A 13,143-nucleotide genomic window follows, 5' to 3' on the forward strand; every position below is an offset into this window, starting at 1 on the left:
TGGGTTCTGAAGTTCTGCTCCAGCTGAGTCCAGAACATGGGTTCTGAAGTTCTGCTCCAGCTGAATCCAGAACATGGGTTCTGAAGTTCTGCTCCAGCTGAGTCCAGAACATGGGTTCTGAAGTTCTGCTCCAGCTGAATCCAGAACATGGGTTCTGAAGTTCTGCTCCAGCTGAGTCCAGAACATGGGTTCTGAAGTTCTGCTCCAGCTGAGTCCAGAACATGGGTTCTGAAGTTCTGCTCCAGCTGAGTCCAGAACATGGGTTCTGAAGTTCTGCTCCAGCTGAGTCCAGAACATGAAGTCCTCCTCAGCAGGTCTCAGTCACAGAAACAGTTTTTCTTGTTCTCTGGAACAAAACTGAACCTGGATCAGATTTTAACTGAAACATGAAGCAGCAGCAGCTGAAACGGGCCAGAGTTCTGTTCCTGAGTCCAATTTATTCAGAACCACATTCCTGCAGGGTGAGGTCAGAACCCAAACGTTGGACTGCATCCTTCTCCTTAATATTCTGCTCCATCATTAAACATGTCAGCGTGGATCAGAGTGTGTTTGTGACGTGTGATGTATTCATGGGGGCGGGGTGGGGGGGGTAGCTGCTCCAGTCACTCTGAGGCCCGAAAGCTCCGCCCCCACCGACCCGCCGCCGACCCACCGGGCCCACAGGCTGCGGCTGTTTCCTGCCTCTGATGTTCTGAGGAACGGCTCAGAGTGAGAACTGCTGGTTTGATGCCAGAACTTTATTATTCAGGTTCATTCTGCTGTGTGTGTGTGTGTGTGTGTGTGTGTGTGTGTGTGTGTGTGTGTGTGTTGGACATAAAAAATGCAAAATGTTTTTTTTTTAGGAAAATGAGTGATTTGCCCTCATTGATCCTTTATCTGAAAAAAACATCAATTCACAAATATTGATTGAAATTGTTAGTAATGGAGTTAATAATCAGATATAAAAATGTTTCGGGGGATTATTTATTTATTTATTGGTTTCTGACACCATAGCACGATTAAACATTCCCCGGGTCAAACTTACCCAGAAACATTAATGCTGTTCGTCAGAAACAAAACATAACAGGAGGGTTAAAAAATAATTATTTGGTGCACATCTGGAGTCAACCCATATCACGATGGTTGCCACAGCTAACTGACCTTGGAAATCCCCAAAATAGCTACAAATCAGCCAATTTTACATGTATTGAGCTTATTCATGCAGTTGACAGTCACCCTCAGCACACTGTCTGAGCTTGAGCACATCAAACAATATCCAATATTCAAAATGGTTACAACAGGGGTCTCAAATCTTGTTCCTCGGGGGCCTCTTTCCTGCATGGTATACTTGTTTCCTGCTCCAAAACACTGAATTCGGTGATTGGATTACCTCTTCAAGCTCTGCAGAAGCCTGTTAGTCACCGATTCATTCAAATCAGGTGTGTTGGAGCAGAGCAACATGAAAAACATGCAGGTTAGTGGCCCTCGAGGACCAGGTTTGGACACCCATGAGCTACAATGTCATAAGATGATCTTATAAAACTGCGGCCTGAGACGCAGCAGACAGTATGTGTTCCTTCAAGGAATGCTGGGTCTTAGTTGCAGCAAGCCACTCAGTATGGCCACCGTGTGACAAAGTCAGCAGTTCAGTGATAATGGAGCAGCTCATGAATGTGTGTAATGACCACATCATTAAAAGCTTTTGCGCTTTGCTTTTCGAGCAAGAGAGAGAGCGAGAGAGTGAAAGAGAGATTGAGATAGAGATATATGGAGAGAGAGCTCTTAATGTAAAATGTCCACAGGACTCAGATGAGCTAAAGCTGTTTTATGCCACATTTACCCCCCTTTTTTATGTGATAGATGACAATAAAGTTAAAAACCAAGAGCTCCACACCAAATCCAATAATTGTGTAAGTCGAGGCCAAGATTGGGCTTTTATTTTTATTTTTTTAATTCAACCGTCTGAACAACTCCTTGTTTTATTAATTAGCGTGTTATCTTTGTGCACAGCCAAGGACAGCTGGGCTCTTTTAAACAAGGGAGGAGGAGTGTGAGCGTGAACTACCTGCACCCCAGAGAAGACAAATCCATTCATCATGCAGGGTGTTTCAAACAAATGCACCGCTATTCAACCGTCCATGTATTTACCTTCAGGTACCACTTGATTACACCAGCATCTCTTTCGAAAATAACAACAATTTAATCCAATTCACTGGCTGCAGTCTGTAAGCTGAATCACTGGCTATCTGCAACCATCAAGACCCATTACTCTGAAATGGCACTGTTATGCTTTTGTTTTGCATTTTGTTCTGTAATGCCGAACGTTCTCGTGTTCCCTGCGAGAGAAAAGCCCCAATTAGATGTCCCACCTTGAATGAAAAACTGCGAGATGTAATTTTTGTGTTTAAGGGCAATGAAACTGAATACATCTGCTGATCTTGGTAATTAGATTGACTTAATCCTGTTAGGTTTTTCTTTCTGCCTCTCTGTCTTGTTTTAATGACTGCACTCGCATTGGCAGGAGACATGAGGAGGAACACAGACAAGTGCAGCAATATGATGAGAGGAGTGCAAAAGGGAAAGATAGGAAGAGAGAAAAGCAGACATTTTCCAAAAGGCCAAACAAACATAGTCTGTGAAAACATGTGATGTTCAATAATAATCATCACTAGGATAAGTAGAAAAACCAAACTCCAGGTCCATCTTCATGGCAGTAAATCTGCCCCCCATTTAAAATTGATGGTAGGCGGTTAGAAATACAAAGACAAATCTGTTACTTGAGGTAACTTAGCAAGGCTCTTTGAAAAGCTGAGCATCTTTAGTGCTCATTAGTCATCAGCCTCAGCTTTTTGAAAACCTCTCGTCTGTTTACACGTGTCTTACAACACCTGCTGGTACCGGGGAGCAGAAAGTGATGCACGGCCTCGGGGACGCATCCTTTTTCCTCTCTCGCTGACGAGGCCGCCGCTCCTCCGTGCTGAAGAGCATTACACCTCCTGCACAATAATTATAAGCAACGTACACAGCTGTGAAGCACCGCAGAGCCTGGTATAACTAATGTGTTTACAAGCGGCTAGAAATGTTCAACGCTGTCCCGTTATTTTTTAACCTGCAGAGATTAAGAGAAGTTCATTTAAACTCTGTGCAGGTGTGGATTAGACATAAAGAGTCGTCTGGCTTTATGTGTTGTGTATTTATTGGAATGAACGCTGCCTCCTGCATAATAAAACTGTGTTGTTCTTACATATTAATGGGAAAGTGCTTTTTGTTTTCATCCTGAAAAGTTGACCTTATTAATGCATGAAGAAATAAATGTGTGCATATTGTAGGAAAACTCCGCCCAGCCTTTTGTATTCTTGAGTATTTAACTCATTTGGGAACTTCGTTTCTAGTGTTTTGAATTATTTTTAAGAGGTGCAGCTCACCTGGTCATGCTGCACCTGGCTGCTGTAAAAGAACCTCAGCTGGTTGTGATGGGGATGCTTTGAGAAGCATTTATGCTGTCTGAGACGTCACATACGCCTCACTTAACATTTACATTTTGATCGTTTTGAGGCCTTTTTGAAGAAGCCAAAATGAAATTAAATAAGATGGCTCAGTTAGCACTGATGCCTCACAGCAAGAAGATCCTGGGTTCGCTTTGTGATTGCGTGGGTTTTCTCCGGGTACTCTGGTTTCCTCCCACAGTCCATAAACATACTGTACATTAGGTTGCCTTTAGGCTCAGGCCTGCCTTACAAAAGACATCTGTGATCTCAATGAGATTTGAGTGATTAAATAAAAGGTTAATAATAATAAAAAGTATACCCAATACTTTTTGTTTTTTATTTATATATCGCTCTGTAATTTTTTCTGGATCAATCATACTCATTTTTTGCCACCTTATGAAACGTTTAAACACCATCTTTTAATGTCCTGATGCATCTCAGTAATCCAGGAAGAAAAAATCAAGAAGAAAAAGTAGGTCCTATGGATGGGTTCTTCTTTAGTGAAACGTTTCGTCTCTCCTCCAAGAGACTTCTTCAGTGTGATGAGTTTCAGGTGAACTCAGTCTTATAAGCCCTGCCTCCACATGGTGGACAAACAGGTTAGTCACATGCAAAAGAGGGCCATCGCCTAACAATAGGCTTGATTAGCTCTATTTAGTCACAAGTGCCCTCTTTTGCATGTGACTAACCTGTTTGTCCATGTGGAGGCAGTACTTAAAAGGCTGAGTTCACCTGAAACTCATCAGACTGAAGAAGTCTCTTGGAGGAGAGACGAAACGTTTCACTAAAGAAGAACCCATCCAGAGTACCTACTTATTTTTTTCTTTTTGACCATCTTTTAATGTTTTTGATTATTTTCCCCCTCATATGTCATTTAAATCCATCATGGTTGCAAACAAAACAAAAACACAAATAAGTAGAATATCAGTATTAATTCTCTGCGTCTTTAGGTTTGGGTCCTGTGGATGAAGTGAAAGCTCCGAACATTTTTTTTCGCTGCCTTTCCATCAGCCTCCCATTCTGCTCGTTTTGCTCCCCTCACTCTACACTCTACATCTCTATCCGACAAAGGTGAGAGATTTTTAACCTTCGCTCGGGCGTCGCTCCTCATCAGTTTTATCTCCTCTCCATCCCTCCCACCCAGCGCGGACATCACAGTCGTGTAAACTCGGTGAGAATACCACCCAATTTACAGGAGCATTGATTTCACCGCCGCTTCTCTATGAATATATTTCCTATGCATGAACGCGCACAGTGTTTCTATTCTTTCCACACAGCGAGTCTAAGCTTCAAGTCAAACTCTCTGTATCCAATTTCACCTAACAGAGGTGTTCATTTCTCAGACCGTCGATGAATTGTAGCTTACGCTGGTGATAAAGCAAGGCAATGTGCTCTGTGAGTGAAGCCTGCTGGGGATGAATTTTTGATTTTCCTCTACCTCCTGAAACAAAAAAGAGCAACAAAAAACAAAACAAAAAAGCTCCTGTGTGTTTCTAAATCTCACAATGTGAATACATAACTTGAACAGGACCAAACTTTTATTGATTTATTAAAGAGGTGTTGACTTTCATTTTGTGCTTCCCTGCATATTTGGCTGCCAGCAATCAGCGTATTTACATTTCATTAATAAGAGAGCCCAAAGCAAAACAGATCCTTAATCAAAGCAGATGAGAGAAGACTTACCTGAGTCTGCTGGAGCAAGGATCACAGGTGGAGCAGTCACAGGCCTACCTGGTCCACTTTTATTGTTCTGAACTTGTGCTCTGAGCTCTAAAATCTGCTCCGTGCGCTGATGTGAGAGAGAGAAAGAAAACCAGTTAGTGCTTTATTATCATGGTTAATAACTCATCAGGAGGGAAACAAAGATGCACCCTGGGAAACCTTACACACAGAAAAAAAAATCCCCTTTCCTTCCTCACTCTGCAGGAATCTTCTGTTTTCAGCAGTTCATGTTGTGTTGTTGTTTCCTCTCCTTTTCTGCTCCTTCTGGTCCTCCCTCCCCTCCTTTCTCAGCCGGTTGTCGAGGCGACAGAGTCAGGGAGAGACATTTCTTCCCAGAGCTCTCACTCTTTCTCCCTCTCTCTCTCCTTCTCGTGGCTTTGTTCAGCCTGCTCTGCCGACTGGCTCAATAATCTGTGAAGCACAAGGAGGGGAGGGAGGAGGGGGGGGCAGCTCCAAATCTCTCTGCACGCCTCTGCGCTCCAGGAGGAGCCATGAGGGAGTTTTTACCTTTTTGGGACTGGTATTTTGAAGGAATCTGTCCTTATTTTGCTAATTAAAGCTGACCAAGAGGATGTATGTGTGTTGATGCTGCAGCTGAGCCCCCTCCCATCACATTGGAGTTGGTACAGTCTGGTCCAGTCTCAGTTGGTGGGGTGTGCTATAAGAGGGTGATCAGAATAACTGGTTACAGTGAGGGGAGAAGTATAAGCAATTAAAATCCTCACCTAATGGGAGTTTACAAGCTTTAGTATTTTACTTAAAAAGAAAAAAAATCACTCTCCATTTTGGGGCTCTTACATCAGCTGTTCCATCTCTGCAGCACCTCTAATAAACACGACAGTGACGACGGTGAATTCAGCACAGATTTGACTCATCGTGTTTGCTTTGCGGTGCCAAAAAATAAAAATAAAATAAAGCATTCTACTCTCGCTCACACTCTCATCCATTAATGATCAGCTCTCCAGTTTTTCTGTAACACATCCATCACTCCTCTTCTCAAACTCTGCTCATGTGGAACTCGGACCGCCCTGAAACCAAAACATGTTCATTTATCTTCTGCAAAGCAATGGTTACATTCGAATAGAGACTTTCAAGAGGTTTCAAACCGCCACTTGTGATTCTGATGTGTGTTTTAATCTTCAAAACACCCCCGTCTTCATCCCGACTAACTGTGACAAGCACAGCTGAACAAAAAGACTATTTTTAATCACGATCAATAAGACAGTTTTGCACCACTGAGTGACACAGAAACGTCTTAAAAAAAAGGCAGAGCAGATGCAGAAAAACAGACTTTTCACCAAAGGCAACGTCCATCGTTCAAGTTTAATAAGTAATTCTGAACTCACTTAACAAACATGTATCACAAATATTGGCAGGCAGGAACTGAGAAGGCAGAAGACATATTATACATTTAAATACAAAATATACATTTATTCACACCTCCACACATGCATACTCATCACGCACACATGCAATCTTAAACAGGGCTTTCAGGAACAGAAAAATAAAAGCTACTGTTTGATAGTCCCATACAAAAAGCTAAAGATACTACAGTTGTTGTGGGAAGTGATAGAACTGAAGAACATCTAACAGATGGAAAATCTGAATCTAAGCAATAGATAAATAAACGAGTGGCACAAAGGGAGTCAGCTGTGGGTCAAATTAGGTTGTTTAGATTCGAGTTGGGAACACCAAAACGACTGCATGCAGGAAATCACTGCAAACTGAGGATCTCCAGTGGCAGCTTGGACGGCTGAAGAGTTAATGTGGGGAAAAAAAGTATTTTGTTGTTTTCCTGTTTACAGTGAAACATGGAAAGATCTGAATTTGAGAGGTGAAAATAATCTGGATTTAAAGTCAGGCATGTCCACTCAGTTAAATTTAATCCTTTTACTGTCAAGTTACTTAAAGCTAAATATGATCCAAGAGGATCAACATATCTAACAGGGAAACACACGTTTGTCCTTTACATAATGTCAAAACAAACTTTTATCATGATCAAACAGTGCAAATGTTCTGATATGTGTCTGTGGAGAATAAAACCAGTCTCACTTGAAGTTGAAAATGACAGCAGAGGTGTGCTGCAGTCTGATTCAACAGAGGTGGGTTTTATTTTTATGTCTGTTGAGTAACAAATACTCGTTTTAACACAACTTCAGCACCTTCTTAAAGGCTCAGAGAAAGACCAGTTTACAGTGTTAATACCTGCGCAGTGAGGACACGTGAACTCAGCATCTTCACACTTACAGCTAAAACTTATCATGTTCTCATCACGGGGGGAAAAAAAGGATTTTGTTCATGGCTGTTTTTTTCACATTTTTAAATTAAGAACAACACTTTTGGTCTGAGTTTTTGACTATTATTTCTCTCTACATTAACATTCACAGTGAGAAGCGACGGTTGATGGGAAGGAGTTGGTCTAATTGGTCCAGGAGAAAACTGTGGTGCTGCAACACACACCGTCTCTACAGTAAACACACATGCACTCTCACACACTCCATCACTACTTCTGCTACCACAGGTGGGTCTCCCGGATCTCAGAGATGATATTATTGGCTTTTTTGAGTGCCTAAAGGGAAAAAAAGCATATAAGTTGGTTATATCTCTGGCTTTAACAGTAGAGGGGAAAAAAAAAACTCGTCGCTTCATCTAGATTTACCTCGAGCATCTGAGCGACCTCGGTTCGCTGCTGCGCGGTGTCCTGCGACTCGATGAGCAGCTCCTGAAGCAGAGGCTGCTTGTAGAGCTGACCCACCAGCTCGCTCTGCAGGTGCTCCTTCACGTGGTTCACCAGGAAATGCATCACGGTCTTTGGCACGCTGCGGGCGCACAGATCCGAGTCAGGAGTCAGGAAATGGCTTTCAGTAATATGACACGGGGGGGTGGGGGGGTTTGGGATCAGCTCCAGTCAAATCAAACCTGTCTTGGATGCTTTTGCGGACGATGAGGAAGTAGCTCTTGATGAGCCGCTGGATGACCTCACAGTCCCTCTGCTCTTTGCTTGTCAGTCTGCGGGCTACAGGGACAGCCTGGCAGAGAGAGAGAGAGAGAGAGCAAAGTCAAACTCTGCTAGCCTGCAAGAATTAAAGCCTAAATGTTTGGGTCTCCTAATGATCCCATCACTCACCGTGTCAAGCAGGTTAATGGCCTGGCCTTTGCTCGGGCTGCCAAAGCCTGTGGCGGGGGGTTTCTCATCCGCGACCTTCTCGTTCTTCCAGCGTTTCCCTCCATCCATGGCCTCTGCCTGCAAGCATAAAATCCAAATAAAATAAAAAAAATGGTTGAAAGGTTAAAAGCAGTTCTGACTGACTCTGGCATTCTACTTTGTAATGTCTGCATGTGAACTGTAGACTTTAGTGAGCAAAACGCTTAACCTGCTGACTGTTTACAGACGCTGAGACCTGCGCTGCGTCTGTAAAATCTGGATGTTTTGTGTTGATGTAGGCAAGCTCTATAGCTACTAGATGATGCACCTGATGGAAAAAAAAACAGATCAATTTTAGGACTTGACTGGCGCTAATATTTAGCATCAAAGATGACTTTAACGAAGCTGTGGATTACCATTTCATTAGTAATGGGCAAACGCTTCCTCAATAATCCGGTCACTACTTCCACAATAGAATCGTGTAGTTTGGGAAATCGCAGAAGCTCCTAGAACAAACAAAGTCCCGGTGCGTTGACAACAATGCAACTTTATTTTACTGTACAACGAGTGTCTACGTCCCCATCTCTGGGCTCACCTGTGTGCTAAAGGAGGAGCAGTGCTGGATGATTCTCTGCAGCTCTTCGTGAACAAGCTCGACGCAGCGCATGCTGGGCTCCTCTAGACGCTTAATTTGTCGCTTCACCAGCAACTCAAATGACACCTCGGGCACAAAGAGTGCAGGTCGTGGACCCTGCAGGGCGAGCCCATCATTATGCCCGTGGTTTCTCCAAAACGAGAGAACCTGACCAGAATATTGAAGAACCTGCACCAAACAGAAGCAGGAAGCTCACCGTAGCGTTGCGGATGGCAGTGAGGATATCCAGATCAGTCAGTCCTCCCAGGGGGTCGATGGACTGCAGAGTGCGGCCAAAGGTCTCATGGAATATGTAACAGATTCGAGCTCCTCCGCAACTGCGAGGAAGAAGGGTTCAGCTGTGACACCAGTGCTGTGTGTGTGTGTGTGTGTGTGTGTGTGTGTGTGTGTGTGTGTGTGTGTGTGTGTGTGTGTGTGTGTCAACTGTGTTAATGGAGCCCAAATTAAAAGCAGTCAAGCAAACAGGGTCAATATTTGCTCTCGACATATTCAAATGAATTAATCGCCTTGTGGGGAAAGAGCTGAAGAGATGAGGGTCCCAAAAGAAGATGCTGATACCACTTCAATTTACACTTATATTACCCTCAGGACATTACCAACACAACATTACGCACCAACTTCAGTTAATTGCTGATTCATGCAGAAACTCCTAAGTTCTATAAATGCACACCATTAAAAAAAACTTGTAAAAGAATGCAAAAAGGTATGCAAAATGAATATATGATCTATGCAGTGATTTTGATAAAATGCAGTTTGGAAAAAAACAAAACAAAACTTAAAGTTTGAAACTGAAAGATGGTTTAACAAAGTTTGTCATCTCTTCTTTTCGCAGCAGATTTTCAAACATCAAACGTTTGCAAAACCAGAACAAACCCCGTGTTTTCAGCACAGAAGCGACTCAAGCGGTGCGATACTCACAGCTCGGACGTCTGTATGTGCCGGGCCGTTCCCTCGATGGTGTTGCAGTAGTCGCTGGCAAACTTGGTGACGATCTGCAGCAGCGTGGCGCTTTGGTCCTCCACCGGCTGACCGTAGCTGTTGAGCCGCGCCTGGTACTGCGCGCTCAGCACCGTCACCCTGGTCTTCAGCTCCGGCAGGCAGTCGCGGATGTGGTGCATGAGCAGCCGACTCAGAGTCTTGGCCAGGTAGCGGGAGCCAGCGCGGGACGCGAGCGACGGGTAGTAGCGCTGCAGGAAGGCTTGCTCATCCTTCATCGACTCCTCTAGGCTCTTCTGGGTATTGATGTCATGCTGGCTCCTGGGAAGAACGGAGAGAGCTGGAGTTAGGTAAGTCATCCAGAGTAATAAGAACATTAAACAGAACGGACACCATTAATAAACTTAAAAGGAGCTTAGATCATTAAACACAAGTTCATTATTTCAAACCTGTTAACCACTCCAATAATCCCCAGCCTGACAGGAATGACTCGACCCAGTAGAACCTCCAGTGCATCGGTTCCTGCATCCATCAGGTCCAGTTTGCTGATCACCAACAGTGTTCGACGGCCTGACAGATACAAATTTACAATAATAGCCTAGCCAGCAGTAAAACACTCAATGATGCATGAGAGGACACACATTACAAGTGGTGGGATGAATTTAAAGTGTGCAGAGGAAACATTTGATATAAAGTTATTAGTTCACCATCACTGTGTACAACACTTCAATAAGAGTCCACTACCTTCCTGATTATTATTATTATTATTATATAGCTCTCTTATCAACTTTCCCAGTCAATAAAATGCATTATGACAGCAACATTCATTTTTAATGCAACTCTTGAGTATACAGACTTTCAATATCAGCAGCATGAAATCTTTCCGCATTTATATCCGAAAGCCATCAAGCAGGTAATGCGTAACGAGAGAGAAGGAAAGCAGAACGACTAACCATCAGGATCAACCTCACGAGCCAATTTTAGAGCATCGGACGTGGCCAAGTCGGAGTTGGCAGGAGAAACCGCGAGGATGAGGCAGTTTGGATTGGAGATGAAGGACAGGATCATCTCCTGCACTTGAGTCTCGATGTCTTCTGGCTGATCTCCAACAGGAACCTGAGGTGACAAACAATAAGCAGCCAGCGTTACTGTAACCACAGCGTGGAGGCTGTGAGGATTATAAACACAAAATTCAATCAGAACTAATACGATCTAATAAGATCCTAGAGGCTGTTTACCTTTGTAATTCCAGGTAAATCAACCAAAGTGAGGTTAAGAACATTGGGGGAGAAAATCTTTAAATAAATGGGCTCAGGACTGATTCCCTGGAAAACACAAGAATAACACTCATTTGTCAAAAAAGCTTAAAACGTTTGCATTAAGTTCACATGAAACGATTCTTTGCACCTTGTTGTCACCTAAACTCCGTTCAGTTTCCGATTCAATTTCCTGACGGATATCCTGAAAGTCAGTGAAGGTCTGTAAAACAGGGAAGCGAACGACTCGTCACTTCAACTCAGTACACAACACATGACACAATATGCATTTCCACACTAAACATACCTGGTTTTTGCAGTGCAAAAATGTACCCCATTCTTCAGCTTTGACTCCTGAACCAATGAGAGTAAAGTTAAGCTGTTTTACAGAGAAAGCAGGTAAAAACTAGAGCAACGAGCATCACATGTTCACAACTTAAATCATGCTTGATATGTAACATTATGAGTGATCATAAGGAAGAAAAGCGTTCAGGAAAGAAACAAAGATAAGATTATATAGATCAAAACATACAGAGACCTGGATAGTTGTTTTTGGCATTTTGTGTAACCCCATTTCCTGATAGGTAGAGGAAGAAAAGAGGAAGAAAATCAGCATGTTAGCGAAGAAAAGGCAAAGACTGACAAGAAAAAAGGAGTTTGAAACAGTGAGTTAAAAGGTGGTGTCCATGTTACTTGAAACTGCTGATAATTGACATTTATTCAAATCAAACCGGTCTACATAACATGCTGAAGCGAAGACACACAAAATAAAGAGATGCATATTTGGGTACCAGTCTCAGCCTTTAATCTGTCCTTCAGAGGAGGAACATTAACAAGCTGCAAGACCAAAGGGCGTCTTGTGACGATTCCAGATCCTCGAGGCAGGAAGTCCCGTATGACCAGACTTTCCAGTACGGAACTTTTGCCACTGCTCTGTAGTGGCACACAGTGGCAGCAATATAACACAGATGTGGTCATACGATCTGCATTTTGTGCTACATGAACACATCATCCAGATTATTTCAGCAAGATACAGTAACTTCATTTCCCTCATTTAAGTAAGGATTTGTTTTCACCAACTCACCTGAGATCCCACCACAACTATCTGAGGTAGTTGAATGATCTCAGCTCCCACAGTCAGGAAGACCTCCTGCAGCCGGTTGATGGTGGGAATCAGAGTTTCCATCCTTCCAGCTCACCAGTCACACCTAAAGTGTTAAAGAGACGTGAGCTGAAAGAAAGCACAGCAAATTAACTCAAGTTACTGTTTTAATTGTCTGACACTAGGGTCCAATCAGAACAAAAGTGTGTTCTGAATTGTGACTGTGCTAAAATACGCTTTAAATAAAAAGAGTTTGGTCTGTAGAGAAACAGTGTTGCTTCATCAGTAGAAGTGGTCCTGATGAGAGAGAGAGGGGGGAGAAACGCCCCGGCCCCATTCAAACCAACACCATTCATCCATGCTATTAAAGCAGGGGTTTTAAATACCACAGCATCTTATGATAATGATAAATAAGCCTATGATACGGTTCAACAAATGGTAATAACAAAGGCCCAAAGAGTCGGCATTATCGCTAAAACTAGCTGCCACAGGCAGGAAGTGAAGGATGTGAGACTGAGCTTCATGCTAAAGCTAGTTTAGCCGCCAAAACGAACACAACGTTTCGCACTCACCTTATTATCAAAACTGTCTCTTATCCAGCTTGTCGGCTCATCGTGCTTTAAGAAAACGAGCAGTAAGTTTTAAAAAACCTCATCTGAACAGAATATCCTAAATTCAGCAGCGAAAACCACAAACCGTCTGTCAAACACAGAGGAGGTACCCTTTTACGGTTCCTCAATCTGATTGGTCGAAAATAAGCGTCACTGCGCATACTCGCGACTGATTGGTTGATACGTTGGTTTTTAGTTCCGCCCTCTGAAGCCGATAAAATGTAACTTTCTATTTCAATGGCTTATGAA

The 13,143-nt window shown here is 43.1% G+C and overlaps 2 protein-coding genes across 5 annotated transcripts in view; both read right to left on the minus strand.

The window, feature by feature from the left end:
• Positions 1–5,474, minus strand: part of LOC106528632 (patched domain-containing protein 2) — a gene marked incomplete at its 3' end in the record, with an annotated part of 8,501 nt that extends 3,027 nt beyond the window's left edge. Inside the window, 2 exon segments of the mRNA XM_014023844.1 lie at positions 5,151–5,256; positions 5,378–5,474.
• A 1,019-nt stretch (positions 5,475–6,493) lies between these two features.
• On the minus strand, positions 6,494–13,009 carry si:dkey-32e23.4 (dynamin-1-like protein). 4 transcript variants are annotated; one of them, XM_014023849.1, is made up of 18 exons: positions 12,856–13,009; positions 12,266–12,389; positions 11,973–12,114; positions 11,720–11,758; positions 11,489–11,535; positions 11,333–11,404; positions 11,164–11,250; positions 10,879–11,041; positions 10,375–10,495; positions 9,908–10,246; positions 9,186–9,306; positions 8,930–9,085; positions 8,751–8,840; positions 8,564–8,662; positions 8,317–8,433; positions 8,109–8,218; positions 7,849–8,008; positions 6,494–7,758 (listed from the first exon to the last, which is right to left on the minus strand). In XM_014023849.1, exons 2-18 carry the CDS (start codon positions 12,365–12,367, stop codon positions 7,702–7,704), a joined length of 2,022 nt encoding a protein of 673 aa, XP_013879303.1. In that variant the 5' UTR covers positions 12,368–12,389; positions 12,856–13,009; the 3' UTR covers positions 6,494–7,701. The 4 variants fall into 4 exon arrangements, with proteins under 4 accessions (XP_013879303.1, XP_013879302.1, XP_013879304.1 ...); XM_014023848.1 differs by having other exon boundaries at positions 12,266–12,412; XM_014023850.1 differs by lacking the exon at positions 11,720–11,758 and having other exon boundaries at positions 12,266–12,412.
• Positions 13,010–13,143: the final 134 nt, after the last annotated feature.

This window comes from Austrofundulus limnaeus, unplaced genomic scaffold (assembly GCF_001266775.1).
Source record: "Austrofundulus limnaeus strain Quisiro unplaced genomic scaffold, Austrofundulus_limnaeus-1.0 Scaffold393, whole genome shotgun sequence".
NCBI lineage: Eukaryota > Metazoa > Chordata > Actinopteri > Cyprinodontiformes > Rivulidae > Austrofundulus > Austrofundulus limnaeus.

Bases quoted from the DNA above. Each gene is read 5' to 3' on its own strand.
- si:dkey-32e23.4 (XM_014023849.1), bottom strand. From the start codon at position 12,367: ATGGAAACTCTGATTCCCACCATCAACCGGCTGCAGGAGGTCTTCCTG. The intron at 11,536-11,719 runs GTCTCTGTATGT...TCATTGGTTCAG, and splicing joins TGCCAAAAACAACTATCCAG to GAGTCAAAGCTGAAGAATGG. The intron at 11,042-11,163 runs GTAAACAGCCTC...TTGTCACCTCAG, and splicing joins ATTTACCTGGAATTACAAAG to GTTCCTGTTGGAGATCAGCC.